Here is a 16,439-nt window from a genome sequence, read left to right on the forward strand (position 1 = left end):
CAAAGGACAGTCGGGGACAGTTTAACAAAGGGACGAGTTCCAGGGGCTTAGGACCATGCCTGGAACCCAGAGAGAGGGAGGGCTGCGTGGAGAGGGCAGGGGTGTGGCCAGCCTGTGCCAGGGGGCCTGGGGGATGAGTACCCCACCTTCCCTCCTGCTGGAGCCTCCTGTTGGCAAACCCAAGTGGAGCCAAAGTGCATGGGGGCATCGTGGGCGAGCAGGGTGAGAAGCACAGGGGCATCTGGAGGGACAGAGGGAGGCCCCCCACAGTGCCAGAGCCACTGTCCCCCCAGACACCCCCACCGTTTGCCTCTGTGCGGGGGTGGGGGTCCTGCTGCCGTTTTCTCCTGTGGCTGGTTCGGTGGGAAAGCCCATACCTGTGGGCCATTCACCCGTTCTCCCACCAGGAGAGCAAGCGGCCCCTGCAGCATCAGAGGGACCTCCTCTCCGTGCAGAAGTCCGTGGCCAGCCTGCAGCAGGAGCTTCCCGCCCAGACCGGACTGCCTCAGGTGGGCGCTGCCACATGGGCTGGAGGCTTGGGCAGCAGCCAGGCAACACTGTCACCTGGCTGCTTCGTGGGAATGTGCAAGTCCCTTGTAAAAACACCTGTGACCCAGGGTGGAAAGGGACTCTGGAGGGGTGCAGATGGAGGGGCAGCCACCTGCTGGGGGCCAAGGAGGTTTCCTGGACAAGGCGGCCCTGGGGGAGGAGCCAGACCCCTGTGGGGGTGGCAGGGGCGCCGGGCCTGGAGGTGGAGGTGGGGAGCCCAGCAAGAAGGAGGGCAGTGAGGCTAGAGTGGGGGGCCAGGGCCTTACTCAGCAGGTGGGCGCAGTGGTGGAGGAGGGGACCCTGCAGGGCTGGTGGGGGCTGGAGCAGGAAGGAGAGCATGGCCTGGGGCTCCCAGAGAGGCCAGCCCTTGGGGGACCCCGAGCAGCAAGGGCGTCCTTGCTCCGGTTCCCCGTCCCGCCCGCTATCACATGAAGGAGGCTCTGTGGACGTGGGGTGGGGCAGCTGTCCCCAGCCTGAGCATCTCCTCTGTAAGTTGGGGTGCCGACAGTCTCACCTGGCGGGAATGACCGGGGTTCTATGAAGCACCCGCTGTAGGTGAGCAGTCGCTCTGCGGGATGACCACCAGGGTGTGTGCTGCCTGCCCCAGGCCAGCCTGCAGGAGAGGGAACCCACACTGCCCGGTCCCAGAGCACGGCCTTGGGTGCCGGCCAGCTATTCCTCCACTCTGGCCTCATGTCTACACCTGTCAGGGCACTGTTAGCACCAGGGTTCAAGGCTCCTGTGAGACTAGGACCGCTTGATTCAGCCCGGTGCCCACTTGCGGGAGCACACTGTACACCCTGCCACCCACCGCCCTGCAGTGGCTGCCACGTAAAGCCCGCCACCCCCTTTTCCTGAGAGGAGATGGACAGGAGGTGCCCACACCTGCTCACCCTGCTGCTGTTTCTCATAGGGTTCCGGCCCCGAAGTCAAAGCTGCCTGGACAGAGGGCTCTGAGACAAGCCAGCAGCTGGAGGGGCCTGCAAAGGGCTCCTCATGGCCCCCGACGCCACACAGGCCTGGCAGCCACCCCAGCCATCCCGCCTGGAGAAGCCCCGAGAGCCCACAAGGCCCACAGTGAGTGGTCGTGGGGCAGCCCTGGCTGGTGCTCACCTTGAAGCCTGTCCTGCACTGGGCAGCCAGGGTGCCTGTGGCCGCTGGGCCCTACATCACCTGGCCCTGCCAAGCGGGGGTTTGGAGGCACTGGGGGGACCCTTCTCAGGCTCGCTGGCCCGTGGGGTATGGGCAGAGACCAGAGCTGCCCTGGCCTAGGGGGAGGAGCACAGGCAGGTGCTGGCACATCCCCAGCTGGGCTGCTGGCTGGCGTGTGGCTAGGGATCCTCCCCTCTCTGAGCCCATTTTCTCATCTGCTCAATGGGGACAGGAGTGCCACCGTCCCTGGGCTGCTGTGGGGTGCCATGAGACAGAGTGGGTAGATGGGCCAGGCTCGAGGGCAGCGAGACAGCCCGTGCATCACCACCCAGCTTAGGTGCCCTTTTCCGAGGCTGGCATGGGGCTGTTCTGCCAGCCCTGGCAGCTCGGCCTTCTCTTGCAGGCCTGGCCACATGGCCACTGGCCTTGGTTTGCAGCAAAAGGGGCCTCTTGTGGCGGATGAGGGCCCTGCCCAGACCAAGTCCTGGGGGCGGGGGGTGGAAGGACAGCCAGCACCACCTGACCCGGAGCCTCACTGTGGGAACCAGCCGCGCTGCTTTTCCCATCAAGAGCTTCCTGACGTTCCTGTGCTGGGCGGGCCTCCTTCCCTTCCGTCTTCATAAATGCCCCCACCCCCACCCCTGTGGCCAGCTTCATCCCCCAGGGCGGGCTGCCTGCCAGACTCTAATCGCAGCACCCCAGAAGCAGGAACCTGGGGAGGTGAGGATGCGGGAGGCACGCCCACCCCTGGGAAGGGGCTCACCCCCCAGGAGCAGCCTTCTCAGGGACCCTGGCCTGCCCCTGGGGGCTCCATCACCATCCAGCAGCCCTCTTCCAGCGCTGGGGCCCGTGTTCACGCCTCCCCGAGGAAAGGGAGTCGCCGCCCACCCGCCCACTGGGCCCTGAGCTCCACTCAGCTTCCCTCCTTGAGTGCTTTGCCAATAAACCTCGGCAACGGACCGATCCATAATTCACGTCTCTATTGATTGCCGGTCCCAGGTCTTTGCAAAGACTTCCAGGCTGTCTCCCCGTCTTGTTTATTTATAGGGCTGGGGTGGGCGGGGACCTCGGCCCAAGCAGGTGGCAGGCCTGGACCCCATGGTCGGCTGGAGGGTCAGCCGTCCTCCTGGGGGTACATGGCTGGGAGGGGTCTCCTTTGCTTTTCTCGTCACTCCAGTGGTGCATAGTCACTGTTGGAAAGTTAGAAAACAGAAAAGCTGTGTACATACAAGGGGAGACCCCAGATCTCCTGTAACCCCGCCCCTGAGAGGATGACTTGTAATGTTTTGCTGGAGGTGATGCCACCCAGAGAAATAGGTAAACTTCGTTCTTGCATTCGTTCTAGAGAAGCTCTGTGGAGCTCCGAGTGGGTCAGGGCCCCGGTGCATCCGGAACGTGTGCCTGTGGGCTGCTCCCCACGCTCTGCTCCCCAGGGTGCTGTGGGCTCCTGGCCTGAGACCCGGGTGCAGGAGGGTTTGGGGAGGGGTGAAATGCCTTTCCAGGGCCGTGAAGTGAAGCCTCCCATTCCTTTCTGTTCAGCCTGGTTCTGCCCTGTGGCAGCTCCCAGGGGGAGTGACAGGCTTGGGGCTCAGCCCGCTTGCTCTGTCCTCACATCCTTGCTCCAGGGGCCAGGTGGGGCCCTGCATCTAGGACCCACTGGTGCGGAAAGGCACCTACCAGGTCCTGCCCCAGCGAGGTGGGAGCTCCAGCCCCTGAGTCACCTTTTCCTTCGGAGGTTTCTAGGCTCTGAGGATGGTCCTCTGACTCCACTCCCTGTCCACACCTCTTATGTGAGTGTGAATTAGGGGGAGGCACTCACGGCCAGTCTGGGGGCAGCAGCAAGCTGTGCCCAGTTGTAGCAAGTTCCTGGGCGGGGAGGGAACAGAAGTAGTGCCAAGCTGCAGGGGAGAAAGTGGCGGAATGTGCTAGAGCAGGCCTCCCTGCAGGCGTTGACCTTAAACCCAGAAGGAGTCAGGAGACCCACCAGCCTTACTCCACTAGCCGCTGCCTTGAGGCTGCGATAGGGGCGGTTTCTTGCTGCTCGGCTGTGTGCCCAGAGCAGGGCAGCGGGTCTGGGTGTGTGGTATCCAGGCGTCTGACCCACATGCCTCCTGGAGCTCAGGTGGGTCCTGCACGCACACATGTGCCACCCTACAAACTGGTGGTCAGTCTCCATGCGGAAGTCTTGATGGAGCCCGTGCTCTGCCCTGCTCTGCACTGGGGCACAGGCGGACATCTCCCTCCCACCATGCCCCAGCTCTGTGCCTGTGCCTAGTCGCCCCGCAGCAGTGGCCCGATTGGGGGGCACTGGGCCCTTCTTGGGGAGCTGCTGGGCGGGGAGGGACAGGCTTTGTCTTCGTTCGCCCGTGTGTTGACTGCTTGGCCGCTGACCTCGGCCATCCCCTGGATGTGACACGTGTGGTTCCACTTGTAGAGTGTTCTGGTCAGGGCTGGTGACCCTGGGGGGCAAGGCCCGGGCAGGCAGTCACTGCCCCTCTGCGCTGCCTTACAGCCTTCTCACTGAACAGCAGGATGAGACACCCTCGCAGGCAACTTTGGCAGCCAACAGTCACCTACAGCCTCCGAGGCAGGTGTGGGGAGAGGACACACCTGAGGCCAGTGGCCGGCCTGATGCCAGGGGCCTGCTGGCAGAGAGCCACAGCCCTATGGGCCAAGGTAACCAGGCAAGGCAGCGGCAGTGGTGGCCCGAGGACAGACGGTCCCTCCCTCCGTGGCCCCTGGGTGCAGGAGAGTTTGGGGAGGGGCGTGAGGTGAAGCTTCCCGTTCCTTTCTGTTCAGCCAGGCCCTGCCCCGTGGCTGAGCCAGGGGCAACTTGGGGCAGCTTCATGCTCAGGGTCAGACAGACCTGCGTCCTGGCGAGCTGCGCCTGAGCTGTGTGACTGGGGCATCCCTGGCCTCTCTGTCCCTGTGTCTGACTGTGCACTGGGCGCACCTGCAGGAGGGCACCTGCACAGCTTATCTGTAAGCAGATAAGAATGGATGTGTCATGGTGATAAGCCGCACAGGGGCTCTAGGGCTGTGCTCATGAACTCCTCCAGCCCCCAGTGTCACCCCTGGGAAATGTCTCGGAACCCAAGGGTGCCCTGGAACACAGTCTAGGAAGCACTGGGTGGCGTATTGAGGGGTCTGTGGCGACAGACCCTCTGGGCCTGCAGCCGCGTCTCTGGGCACCGGTATCTAAGGGTAGAGGGGGCGGAAGAGTTGGGGGTAGGGCACAGGTGTGTTTTACGACTGGAAGGAGAGGATGCTGTAGAGGAGGGGTTTGGAGTGGGGCGTTGGGGTCCCGGGGAGTGGGGGGCCTGGGGTGCACGGAGGACTGGGTTCCGAGGAAGGAGTGGCAGGAGGACAGGAGCATCTGCGAGAACCTTCCTCAGAGACCAGCTCTGCTTCCTCTGCAGTTCTGGGGGCTCCCCGAGCTCTGGGGGCCTCTCCTTGAGTTCTGGGCCCCCCCCCCCGAGCTCTGGAGGCCTCTCCTTGAGTTCTGGGGGCTCCCTGAGCTCTGGGGGCCTCTCCTTGAGTTCTGGGGGCCCCCCGAGCTCTGGGGGCCTCTCCTTGAGTTCTGGGGCCCCCCCCCGAGCTCTGGAGGCCTCTCCTTGAGTTCTGGGGGCTCCCCGAGCTCTGGGGGCCTCTCCTTGAGTTCTGGGGGCCCCCCAAGCTCTGGGGGCCTCTCCTTGAGTTCTGGGGGCCCCCCGAGCTCTGGAGGCCTCTCCTTGAGTTCTGGGGCCCCCCCGAGCTCTGGGGGCCTCTCCTTGAGTTCTGGGGGCCCCCCCGAGCTCTGGAGGCCTCTCCTTGAGTTCTGGGGGCCCCCCCGAGCTCTGGGGGCCTCTCCTTGAGTTCTGGGGCCCCCCCGAGCTCTGGGGGCTGTCCTCCAGCTCTGGGGTGCTCTTCCTGAGGACCAGTAGAAGCCGCAATCCTCGGGTCTGTGTGTCTTTCAGAGCCTGGGGAGCAGCCTCCTGACCCTCGACCCGGCCTTCAGCGGGTGACCTCCCTGGACACCGGACAGCCCCTGGGCCCAGCCTCACCTGTATGCAAACCCCCAGAAAGACCTTTCCCCCGTTTGCCCATTTGGGGGCCTCCTCCCCCTGTTCTGCCATCTGTGCCTGACCTTGTTTGGGACCCCAGCACTAGCATGCCCTCTGTTGCCCTGGTCGGGGGTCCCCTTCAGTCCCCACCTGTCCTTGGCGCCCTCTCCCTGGTGCCTCCTGCAGGATGGGCATCTTTCATCTCATAGACGCATGCGGGCGAGGCAGAGGGATGTGTCTCTGCAGCTCAGCTCCGGCTCCAGGAGGCGAGGGAGCCATCCCCGGGTGAGTCCCCTGGGAACAGGAGAGGGCTCCCATGCGTGGGGCTTGCCAGAAGCTCCCCCCGCCTACGGGTCCCCTCCTAGGCTGTGCCAGCCGCCGGACCGGAACAGGGAGGCCCAGGAGGAAAACCACACAAACCCCGGCTGCAGACCCCGGCACAGGGGCAGATCTGCCTGCTCCGTGTCTCACGGGGCGACGCGGTGGCTCTTCTGGCGAAAGGAAAGGCCGTAACTGCTTTGACTGCTCCGGTCATGACTTTGTTGATCTGGAATGGATCTTCAAGTGACGTGGGAACCAGCGTCGTCAGAGGGGTCTTCGTTAGCTAACGAGGGGTTGTTGCACGTCCTGAATTCCGGGGCGGGAGGAGACTCATTCACTGCGGGGACAGCAGGCTGTCAGCCAGGGGGTCACGTGGCCCCCACCTTGTCTCTGTGCCCTCGGTGGTGCCAGCCGGTGGTGTCGATGAGGGCTTAGAGCTGCTCCCGGGAGAGCTTGTGACCGGGCGGTCCAGGGTTCGCCAGCACTGGCTGCTCCCCACTCAGGACACTGTGCCTGCAGAGGCTCCCAGGGTGACGTCCTATCACAGTCATTAAGAAGCCAGGGGTCCTTCTGCGTGACCTACTACAGGCCGTGCACGAGAGCCCACATTGGCAGAGGTTCCACAAATCTGGGCTTTAGCCAAATAGCTCCAATCCCCTCAGGCCAGTGGCCTTAGGACCATCCTAGACCCCGGGGTCTGGCTGTCCCAATGCCTGCCAGGTCCCAGGGTGCAATGAAGGGGTAGGAAGATGACGTGTGGACGTGGAGGTCCCCGGGCGCTTCTCAGCGGAGGCCCTGCTGTCGCCCCCTTGTCCCCTCCCTGTCCCCGCTTTGCTGATCTTCCAGCTGTGCTGTGGGTGACCTTGACATATCCAAGGCCTGTGCCTGCCCCCCTTCCTCGCCCCCCTGCCAGCATCCAAGTGGGCGGGGCCTGGCGCTCCTCAGCACAGACCCTGGAGAGCGGCCGCGGGGGAGGAGAACAGTTGTGGCAAAAGGTTTGCAAGTCACACGTGGGGGTTTTTCCCAAAAACTAAAATAAGGAGGTCTCTAAATTTTAAATGATTTTTCTAAAAGTTTTCTCTGGGACTTCGTAACAGTGACTATCCAATGACAGGGTAATTCTAGGAGCAGATAACCACATATTTTTCTGTCCTCACGCTAACCAAATACTGCAAATAAGTGTTGCAGCTGGTTTGAATTTTAAGGTTTTTTTCACATGGCTTCAGAATTCCTGGGTGCCGTGCCCTCTGTGTCCTGTGTCCTGCGCCTGTTGACTCTGACAGCCCCTTTCTTCACAGGAGACCCCCACACCAACCCCGGCCCCTCGTCAGCAGAGGAGAAGACCCGAGTTTTGACAGAAAGCCATGCACGGAGCTTCCAGGGCCAGAGCCACCCCTCCCTGGGTAGAGAGGGTCCCTGCGGCCCCAGGGAAGCCAGTGTGAGTGGGCTTGGCCCTGCACCCTCTGCAGTCCGAGTGGGGGCCTGGCCTTGCCTTGTCTGGCCCTGCCATGTGGCTCTGGGTAGGAGGTCCCCTCGTCCATCAGATGGGGGTGCTGATGGGATGGGGCCTCTTGGATTCATCTGTTGATGGGCCTGGGGAGCTGCCTGGGAGGTGGGTGAGTGGAGGTCTCCATGGCCCTCTTTAGGGGGCTGCTCTTTGTTACCACGGTCATGGAGCACAGGGGCTTCAGCCACAGCTAAGGGCCGTGCACCGATGCCCCGGCCGAGGGGGCCCCACCCTGACTGTGACATTTCTCCACCGTGTTTCCAGCAGGTGGTTGAAGGCAGCATGAGCCAAGCGGGGTCGGACTTGGGCCTGGGTTTTGCTGGCAGCCCCATGGGGGAGCCCCACGAAATGGAAAGCTGGTCAGGGGAGCAGAGGTGTGGGGCCTGGGAAGCTACCTGGGCGGTGGGACCCTCGGGCAGGGGTGGGGCCCTGGGGCGTGGGGATGGTTAGGCCAGCACACCCTGACCTCTCCCTGTGGGACCCTCTCTCCCTCCTGGTGCCCCTCGTCCTGGCCTGAGGCTGCCCCCTCTTTGGAAGCAAAGACGTCACCTGGTGAATTGGCCCAAGATCAGTGGTGGGGGCAGCAGGAGGGGCCCCTCCGGGGAGCACGGGCCTCTGAGCCTCTCGGATGGTGGTCCCCCCAGGTTACCTGATTCAGTGGGGACCCCCTAAAGGCAGGCCCCCTCACTCCCACCCATGGAGCCCTGTGCTCTGCGGTCACCTCCCTTTGGGGGCAGATGACTGGCAGGCATGTTTTCAAGCTTATGGAGTAGTTGAAGGCCCCCTGCGGAGACCCTGAGTCATGCCGAGGAGGCCAGGAGGACGGGGGGCCCTCCTGGGAGCACCCCCGAACTTCACCACGAATATGTTCGCAGGATAGAGACCTGTTGGCAGGAGGACCCCGGCGACCCCTTCTCCTGGCAGGAAGCTGCCCAGCTGACCACCTCTCCAGGTGATGCCTGCCCCCCTCAAGGGCCCCCTGCTTTGCACAAGGATCATGGAGTCCCCACGTAAGGGTCATCCAAGACCAGCTTCTAAATCAGGGCCAGCCTTCACCCACAGCCGCTCCGCGCCCCCTCATGTCACAGAGTCCCCATCAGCAGGTGGATGACAGAGGCAGACTCCCTGCCTGGAACCACCACGTCTAATGAAAAGAAGGCAGGGCCCAGGCCACCGCTCAGTCTTTGAACAACAGCTGCGCTTCTGAGGCCGGTCCCTGAGGCGCGGAAATCTCCGCCCGGCGAGATTCACTTCTGTGTGGGGCGGATGGGGCCCAGCTAACCAGTGTAGAATCGAAGGGGTCCCCCCTGGCCCGTGGGCGGGTCTTCTGCCGCTGTCCGGGGTTTTGATCCACCGGCTTAGGCTGCTGCTCCTCCCAGCACTGGGGGGACATCCTCAGGGACTGCAGAGTGTGAGAACTGTTGGTGGCACCCCCAAACTCCCCTCTCTCTGCAGCTCCGGCAGCAGCTGAGGATATGATGGCCCCTACCCAGCACGAGGGCAGCCCCCTGCCCCGGCTCACCGCCCCCTCGGACCTGGGCTCCGAGTCCGAGTCTGCTCCCGGGACCTGCTCTGGGCCTTCAGCGCATTCCCGTGCCTCGTCCTCTGTGAGCGACCTGTCCTGTCCCTCTCTCCAGGAGTTTCAGAAAGCCTCTGCCGTCCTGGTCCAGCTTTCCCAGAGCTCCGTCTCCCTGTCGGACTGGGAAGCCGGGGACGCCCCAGATGCAGACCTTGGCTGGTTTGGGGAGTTATCTGCTGGAGACTCCTGGGGGCTCCACCAGGGGCAGCAGGTGACCTTGGAGAGGCCGGAGGGCAGCGAGGCTGGTTCCCTCTGCTGCTCCTCCCCTGTGTCGGGAGGCCCAGAGCCAGTGCCAGGCCTCCTGCAAGCGGGCTGGCGGCTGCCTCTCCCCAGTGCCCCCTCTCCCAGGTCGGGGTCAGAGCTCTCAGAGGCGTCCAGTGAGGTGTGGGACGAAGAGAACCTCCCGGATCCTGGCGCTGGTGCCCAGGCAGCCTCAGGGCGCTCCTCGCCCACAGGGGGCTCCTCTGACCTGGAAAGTGGCGAGGCACCTGAAGGGGCACTTCCTTCCTTGGGCCCTGGGGAGGGGCAGGAAGCTTCTGGAACCAGTGGGGGCCTGACCAGTGGATCAAATACAGAAACCAAATGGACATCCCCGAAGGCTGCCTACACGGCATTTCCGTCCCAGACCTCTTCCTCCAGCGACTTAGACCCCTCCCTCTCCTTTCCCTTGGGGACCTTGGCATCCGAAGGGGTGGATTTCGGCAAAGGAGGAGAGATGGGGCCTCCACAGGCCTCGGCTGGCTGCCTGGAGGGACCCCCGGATGCTGACCTGAGTTCATCCACCGGCAGGAAACCCCAACAGGCCTCACCTGAGCCTGAGGTCCCCGTGAGCCCACAGGCTCCTCCTGGGAACCCCGGTGGACCAGCAGCTTCGGCAGCTAAGAGCCGGGTGCCTGGGCGTGGGGGGAGTGGAGCACCCCCTGTCCTGGAGGAAGCCCACCCCCTCCTGGCCAGCCGTGTCTTGCCTGAGATCCTGTCCCCTGTTGACGAGGTGCTGTCCTACGGCAGTGCCAACCTGTCGTCCTCCACCCACTGGGACACGCATCTCCCTCCTCCACCTCCCAATCTCCTAGCAGAGAGTGAGGCCGACACTGCCAGCCTCCACTCAGAAGACTTCCCTTCGCCGCCCGAAGACGCCATGTGTTCAGGGGGCTCGCTGGGCAGCCCCGGGGAGGACGCTTCCATCCACACTGGCGAGCTGCCCTCCTTGCCTGAGGAAGGCCTGCGTGAGGCACTGTCCCCGGGGCCCCAGGAGTCAGGGCTCTGTCTGGGGGCGGCTGGACAGGGCAGAAGCCTTGGAGATGAACTGGGTGAATCAAGCTCTGTTCCGGGGGACCAGGCTGTGGGCGGCCAGTGCCCTGAGCTGGTCAGCTGGCCAGGGTCCCCCTTGTGCGGGGAGACAGGCGATGCCCCAGTGGGGCTCCCAAGGCTGTCGGCGCAGCCCTCAACCCTGTCCAGAGTGGCCTGGATGGCCAGGGAGGGGCTGCCAACGCGGTTGGCGGCAGGTGACACAGGGCTGTCTGGCGCTGGGCGGGGGGATCCAGCTCCTGCTTTGGGCACGGGCCGGAGATACACAGATCGCCCAGGCCTAGAGAGAGCCGAGGTGGTGGATTTGGTCTCCACCCAGCTCACCAGGAGGATCCTGTGCGATACACTAGCTATGCTGTCAGAGCTGGCCCCGCCGGGCAGCCCACTGACAGGGGAGCTGGCGGGTGCCAGCCGTGTCCCTGAGGCTCACACAGCAGTCACTGGACAGTCTTGGGGAAGAGGGGACTTCTGAGAAGATGGGGGAGGGCCTATGGTGATGCACGGATACCTGTGATGTGGCTGTCTGATTGTGAGTACAGGAGGCTTCTGGAAGTCTGGACTCTCCCAGGGCGGAGCTGCCATGCAGAGTAGCCACCCCGCGGCTGGCCATGCAGATGGTCATCTGACACAGGGCCAAAGACAGGACGGTGACTCCTTGATGTCACTGCACATTGGCTCTGTCTGCATTTCTCGGGACGTTGAGTCCACGCTTCCATCAGGCTCCTGAAGAGGCCCCTGACCTGAAGAGACTGAGGCAGGAAGGTAGAGGGTTGTGTGGGGCGTGTCCAGAGGCCGGCTGGAAAAGGTGTGGAGGTCGTGGACTTGAAGGAGAACAGTCCAGAGGAGCCAGGAGGAGGAGTGGCTCCCGAGGACAAACTTGGCCCCTAGCCATGGAGACCACGTACCAGGACAGGCGCCATCAGCAAAGGCCAAGAGCGGAAGAAAGAGCGGCTGTGGGGAGATGCAGAAGCAAGGGGCTGAGGTGGGCTGGGGCTTGCGTCCACACTGACCACTGACGCCCACCTCTCAGCTTTCGTCAGGAGATCATTCATGGAGGTATCTGCCACTTCTGACTTCTCAGGGCCGAGGGCCTGGAGGCCTTCCCTGTGTCCAGCCCCCCTACTTGTGGCTGAGTGATGGGTGTGTGTGCTTGAGCTGTAGATTAGAGGAAGTGGCAACTCAAGGCCAAAGGTGACTTCACCTGTGGCCAGCCCACCTTCAGGCCTGTCCTCTGTGGGTAGGTGGGCCAAGGCCTCCCAGAATGTGCTCAGGACTCCTGGAAGGAACAGCCCATGTCCTGGTGGGCTGTCCTTTATTGAATGATCCCCGTGACAGTGTGGACCCAGTGGTTTTGATTTTTTATTTTTTTGAGGAAGATTAGCCCTGAGTTAACATTCACCTCCCATCCTCCTCTTTTTGCTGAGGAAGACCGGCCCTGACCTAACATCCATGCCATCTTCCTCTACTTTATATATGGGTGGCCGAAGCGGAGCACGTGAACTTAACTGCTGCGCCATCAGGCCGGCCCCTCGACCCAGTGGTTTTCAGAGGCGTGGGTGGGTGGGCTCTTGAGGTGATATGTTTCTGCAGGGAAGTCCTGGGGACCCCACAGGCCCTCCAGGATTCCCTCTTCCCCAGAATGTCTGCTTTTCTCAGCACCACTGCTCAGGCGAGAGTCCAGGAAATTAATGTTGACTCAAGCATAAAGAGGGTTTCCTGTGGGGAAAGCAGTCGGAAGATGAACCGTGAGAAGGAAACGAGACCTGCCAGCGTGCAGGCCCTTGGGGACAGGGTCTCAGCAGGCTAGAGGAGGGTGCCCTGGGGCCGGCGCAGTAGAACGGCCTGGGTGCATGCATAAGGATGAAGGCAGCCGACCTTCAAGGGCCTGAAGGACAGGCCACCGCAGCAGTGACCTCAACCCATAGGAGCCAGCACTGAAAGGCACTGATGGGCTCTGACGGTCCCTGCAGCCCACTCTGCCCCAGGGCCCTGCTGCAGCCGTAGCCACTGTCCTGGTGGGTACCTGGGCGGACACCAGTGCCCACCTTTGGCCAACGGCAGAGCCTCGAGTCCTGTCTGCAGGTCCCCGGGGCTTTGTCTTGGGGCCACGGTGGAGGCCTGAGCTATGTCTGCCCCAGTATGATCAGAACACCAGAGAGCGTGTGTTCATGAGAACCCTGGTGAGCTCGGGCTCAGAGGAATTCACGAGAAGCCGTCGTAACACTCTTCTCATCGCGCCTTGCTTTGCACAGCACAGTGTCCTGTGAGGAGTGTTTCATCTCAATATTTCCAATATTTTTGTCCTGAATCGTATCATCTGTGCACTTGGGGAAGTGGCTTTTAAATGAGCCAAGCAGTCAGTTTTGTAAAGGGAAGCAGCTTTCAAATCTAACTTCTAACATGATCAGCATTTCTGGAGATGGGCTCGCTTACACCGTGATTGGGCCTCTCACAAGTGACTGTCCGTGTCCGGCCGCAGCCTCTCCCTACTGTCTGTCATCTGTATCATCTATTATCTATCATCTGCCCATCTATTAAACATCTGTCTATATCATCTATCATCATTCACCTATCATCTATCTATCCATCCATTTCTCTCTCTATAATCTATCAATCATCTACCATATATATATCCATCCATCTTGTTCCAATTCCTTTCTTGAATTGGAAAATCCCTACTTGATGGGGAGTCCAGAATCAACCAAGCAGCTGGTTGGCCTCAGAAACATCTGTGTCCTGGTGCTGATCCCTCCAGGACTTGCTTCTCCCGTCCAGGGCCTCAGGCTCCCCAGCTTAAAGAGGGGAGCTCGTTCACTTAACCGCAATGATGGCCCTTTGGGGAAACAGACTCCCATGCACCTGTGGTTTACAGCGGGTGATGTCTCCCAAGCTGGCCTGGCAAAGGCCCAAGGTGCTGCCTGTGCCCTCTACCCTGTAGCTCTAGTGCAGGACCCCTCAGGCCCCTTAGAACACTGCAGGGTCCCCTGCACGGAGGTGGGAGCCCCCTCCAGACAGCCCTTCATCAGGCCCCAGCCCCTATGGCAGCCACTCAGGTCCAGGTGGACCAGCTTGCCAGGCCGAACTTGGTCACGTGCTGGCTCATCTTGGATGGGTTTCATGGTTCAGGGAAGCACCAGCTAAGATAATTCACCCGCCATTCCCAAGCCTGCCTTTAGTGCAGAAGAGGTTTGGATCTGTGGGGGAGAATGTGTTCATCCTCTGTGCACATAATTTCAAAACAAATTTTGAGCTACAGTTTTCTTATTGATTCCTTTCTAGTTTTCTGAACAAATTAGTCTGTAATTTTTTATTTTTTTCTATTTATTGCTGACCCTTTTGGATTTATGAGGCCGAGTGAGAGGAATTATGTATTTTACACGCACAGGTTTGGCACAGTAATAAATCTCCCACCTCGAAACCCTGCGGGTTTGCCTCCGATTCAATAGTCTTCCATCTGGTGCTATGGGCTGGGTGCTGATGGCTCAGCATGATGCTGTGGCTGCTCTCACAGCCGGAATGAGGGCCCCCCGAAATGACCTTCCCCAGATGCCCGGCAGGCACGTGGGGTTGCCAGAGTCATTTTTCGGCCTGTGGCCCGGCGCCCGTGAAGGGAGGCTGGTGGACGAGAACTAATGAAAATCCTGGCCACACCTTCTGATGACAGCTGGATCCAAGCGAGGCCGAGGTTGTAAGATGACCTGCTGGAGGAGAAGAAGCACGTCCACCGAAGGTGTCAGACTCGTTTAATCTCAGCCGCCGTTCGTGTGCAGAGCCGAGGGCTGCGGTGTTCAGATACGTTCACCCGGGGCCAGACTTCAGTATCAAGATGACGCCCTCCCAGGTCTCAGCACATTTGCCTCAGCTCCAATCCCTAGTAACCTCTGGGGCCAATAAATCTTGATACCAGCCTCCAGAGAAGTCATTATCTTTCATGGAAAATGAGTATTTCTCAGTTAAACCCCACATTTAATTTTCCTGTGATCTGTCTCTTTCAGCTTCCCCGCTCAACCGCCCGGTCCTGCATAGAATGCCCATGAAGGCACCTCCAGCGCTTTAAATCCCCAACTGTCAGACGAGCTTAGACGCCTTTGACAGCCACTCTCATAAAAATACAAATGAAGGCCAGGAGGCTCGGTCACAGTTACGGAGGGGTGACGGCCACACGCTCCCAGGAACACGGCAGCATCCGTTGGGACGGCACCCTCCATGCTGGGGCGTCTGGCTCCCGTGGGGCGGAGGCGAGTGGGTGCGCTGGCCCTCCAGGTGAAGCTGGATTCCCGCCGGCCCAGGGTCTCCTGCCACTGGGGACAGGGCTGTCCGGTGAGAGTCCAAACAAAACCAGGCTCAGGAAGTCAGCCCTGTTCCACGCTGGCTCCCCAGGCAGCATCGAGGTCCCAGAAGAATGGCTGCAAGTCCCATGCACATCTGTCCCCGTGGCCCCTTGTCCTATCTACCCACCCTGTGCTCTCCATCAAACACCAAAACGCCATTCTCTGCATGTGTGCCCTACCCAGTGCCTCCATGTACCCCCAGCAAAGGCCCTACCCCCCCCCCCGATGCCCCATGAGCACGTGGAGCAGGGGGTGGTGTTTCAAAACCTGACTGCAGGCTGCGGGAACAGGACAGGATCTTACACATGCACATACCCCCTGCACCCCTGGCCCTGTGCTGGGGCTCCCTGTGGCCCTCCCCCTGCTTGCTGCTCACCTGTAGGGGACCTTTTCCCTTAGGCCGTGTCTGTCCAGGTTGTCACAAGACACAGCACAGGCACTTAGCGATGCTAAGAGCCTGCATCCTAAGTCCTGCTCTTAGTGGGGGTATGGCAGGGCCCCCGTCCCCATGGCTCATGTCACAATCATTGTGAGGACATAGAGCGTTGTCCCTGCCAGGCTCTGTCTCTGGCACATGGTGAGCACTCAGGAATTATCCTCCTTGTTAGCATTCCAGAGAACGGACAGGTTCTTAAGCAGCTGAGCCTGAATGTGGTACGCCAACTGCCAACTGAAGGGTGTGACATGGAAGGCAGTGCCAGTCCTGGAGCCAGGGCTGCAGCTCAAGTTTGTCTGCCCCCATCTTCCCTCTCCCCAGCAGAACCTGCCCCATCTGGGTGCCCTCAGAGAAAGGACAGCTGGCCCTGACCTCCAGGGTGCACGTCCATCTGGCCGGCACAAGCTGCCATGGCCGGGGACCACTGCATGCCAAAAGGCAGGAGCCCAGGGCTGGGAGAGGGCATGAGAATGGGCCGCCTGGGTATTAGGGGCACCCAGGTTTGAGACCCCTATGTCACACACATGACATGTTCCAGTAACCACAGTACCAGCCCTCAGAGCCTCAGTTTCCCCTCTGTAAAGCAGGAATACCAAAGCTTCATTTCATCAGCTCTGAGATGCAGGTCTTGCCCACATTCTGATCCCTTTGGAATCAGAGTACGTCTTTCTAGCTGAGGAATCTGCAGATTATCTTTGGCAACATGTTTTCTTTCTCAGTAGCATGTACACGAAGGTTTGTCTTACAATCGCCCGGGTCTTCGTGCCCACAAAGTGCAGGCACCTCCCTGGCAGGGTGGAGGAGCAGATGGAAGGAGGTCCCAGGGCTGGGGCACGGGGCTTCCAGCAGGGTCTGGCTGATCAATGTGGGAAAATATTGCGGCCTTGTGTCTCAGATTCTGAGATAGCGCCCACTTCCGTTTCAATGTGTCTGAACCGGCTGCATTTTACAATCGGTGCTTTTCCTAAGAACTTTTTATTACACCGATGGCGTCTGGTGGGGCCAGTGGCATTTGGATTTGAGCAACTGTGGCGTTGTTTTTAGGGTGCAGCCTCTCGTGCTGGGCTAAGCTTGGTTCTTCTGGTGGTTCAATTTCACGGAGCAGGTTTGGGGCAAAGTATTACCCCACCGTGCTGAATGCACCCCACCCCATGTTGGGCTTCCTTCCGCCTGTGTGTGTGGGGGGTGGGTCCCCGAGACTAAGAGGGACACC

General features: G+C 61.1%; 1 protein-coding gene across 8 annotated transcripts in view; it reads left to right on the forward strand.

Annotated features, from left to right (window-relative positions):
• Positions 1 to 14,584, forward strand: part of CCDC187 (coiled-coil domain containing 187) — a 53,900-nt gene extending 39,316 nt beyond the window's left edge. For 5 of the 8 annotated variants that reach the window (XM_070596316.1, XM_070596317.1, XM_070596311.1 and 2 more), the window contains 9 exons: positions 408 to 509; positions 1,463 to 1,626; positions 4,214 to 4,377; positions 5,658 to 5,746; positions 5,954 to 6,029; positions 7,364 to 7,503; positions 7,837 to 7,946; positions 8,448 to 8,524; positions 9,028 to 14,377. In XM_070596316.1, the coding sequence (XP_070452417.1) occupies positions 408 to 509; positions 1,463 to 1,626; positions 4,214 to 4,377; positions 5,658 to 5,746; positions 5,954 to 6,029; positions 7,364 to 7,503; positions 7,837 to 7,946; positions 8,448 to 8,524; positions 9,028 to 10,931 (2,826 nt within the window). In that variant the 3' untranslated portion in view covers positions 10,932 to 14,377. Of the gene's footprint in view, positions 1 to 407; positions 510 to 1,462; positions 1,627 to 4,213; positions 4,378 to 5,657; positions 5,747 to 5,953; positions 6,030 to 7,363; positions 7,504 to 7,836; positions 7,947 to 8,447; positions 8,525 to 9,027; positions 14,378 to 14,454 lie in introns of those variants that run through there. The other 3 variants (XR_011533565.1, XR_011533564.1, XM_070596312.1) reach the window with 3 other exon arrangements.
• Positions 14,585 to 16,439: the final 1,855 nt, after the last annotated feature.

The sequence above is a fragment of the Equus przewalskii genome, chromosome 26 (genome assembly GCF_037783145.1).
Source record: "Equus przewalskii isolate Varuska chromosome 26, EquPr2, whole genome shotgun sequence".
Taxonomy (NCBI): Eukaryota; Metazoa; Chordata; class Mammalia; order Perissodactyla; family Equidae; genus Equus; species Equus przewalskii.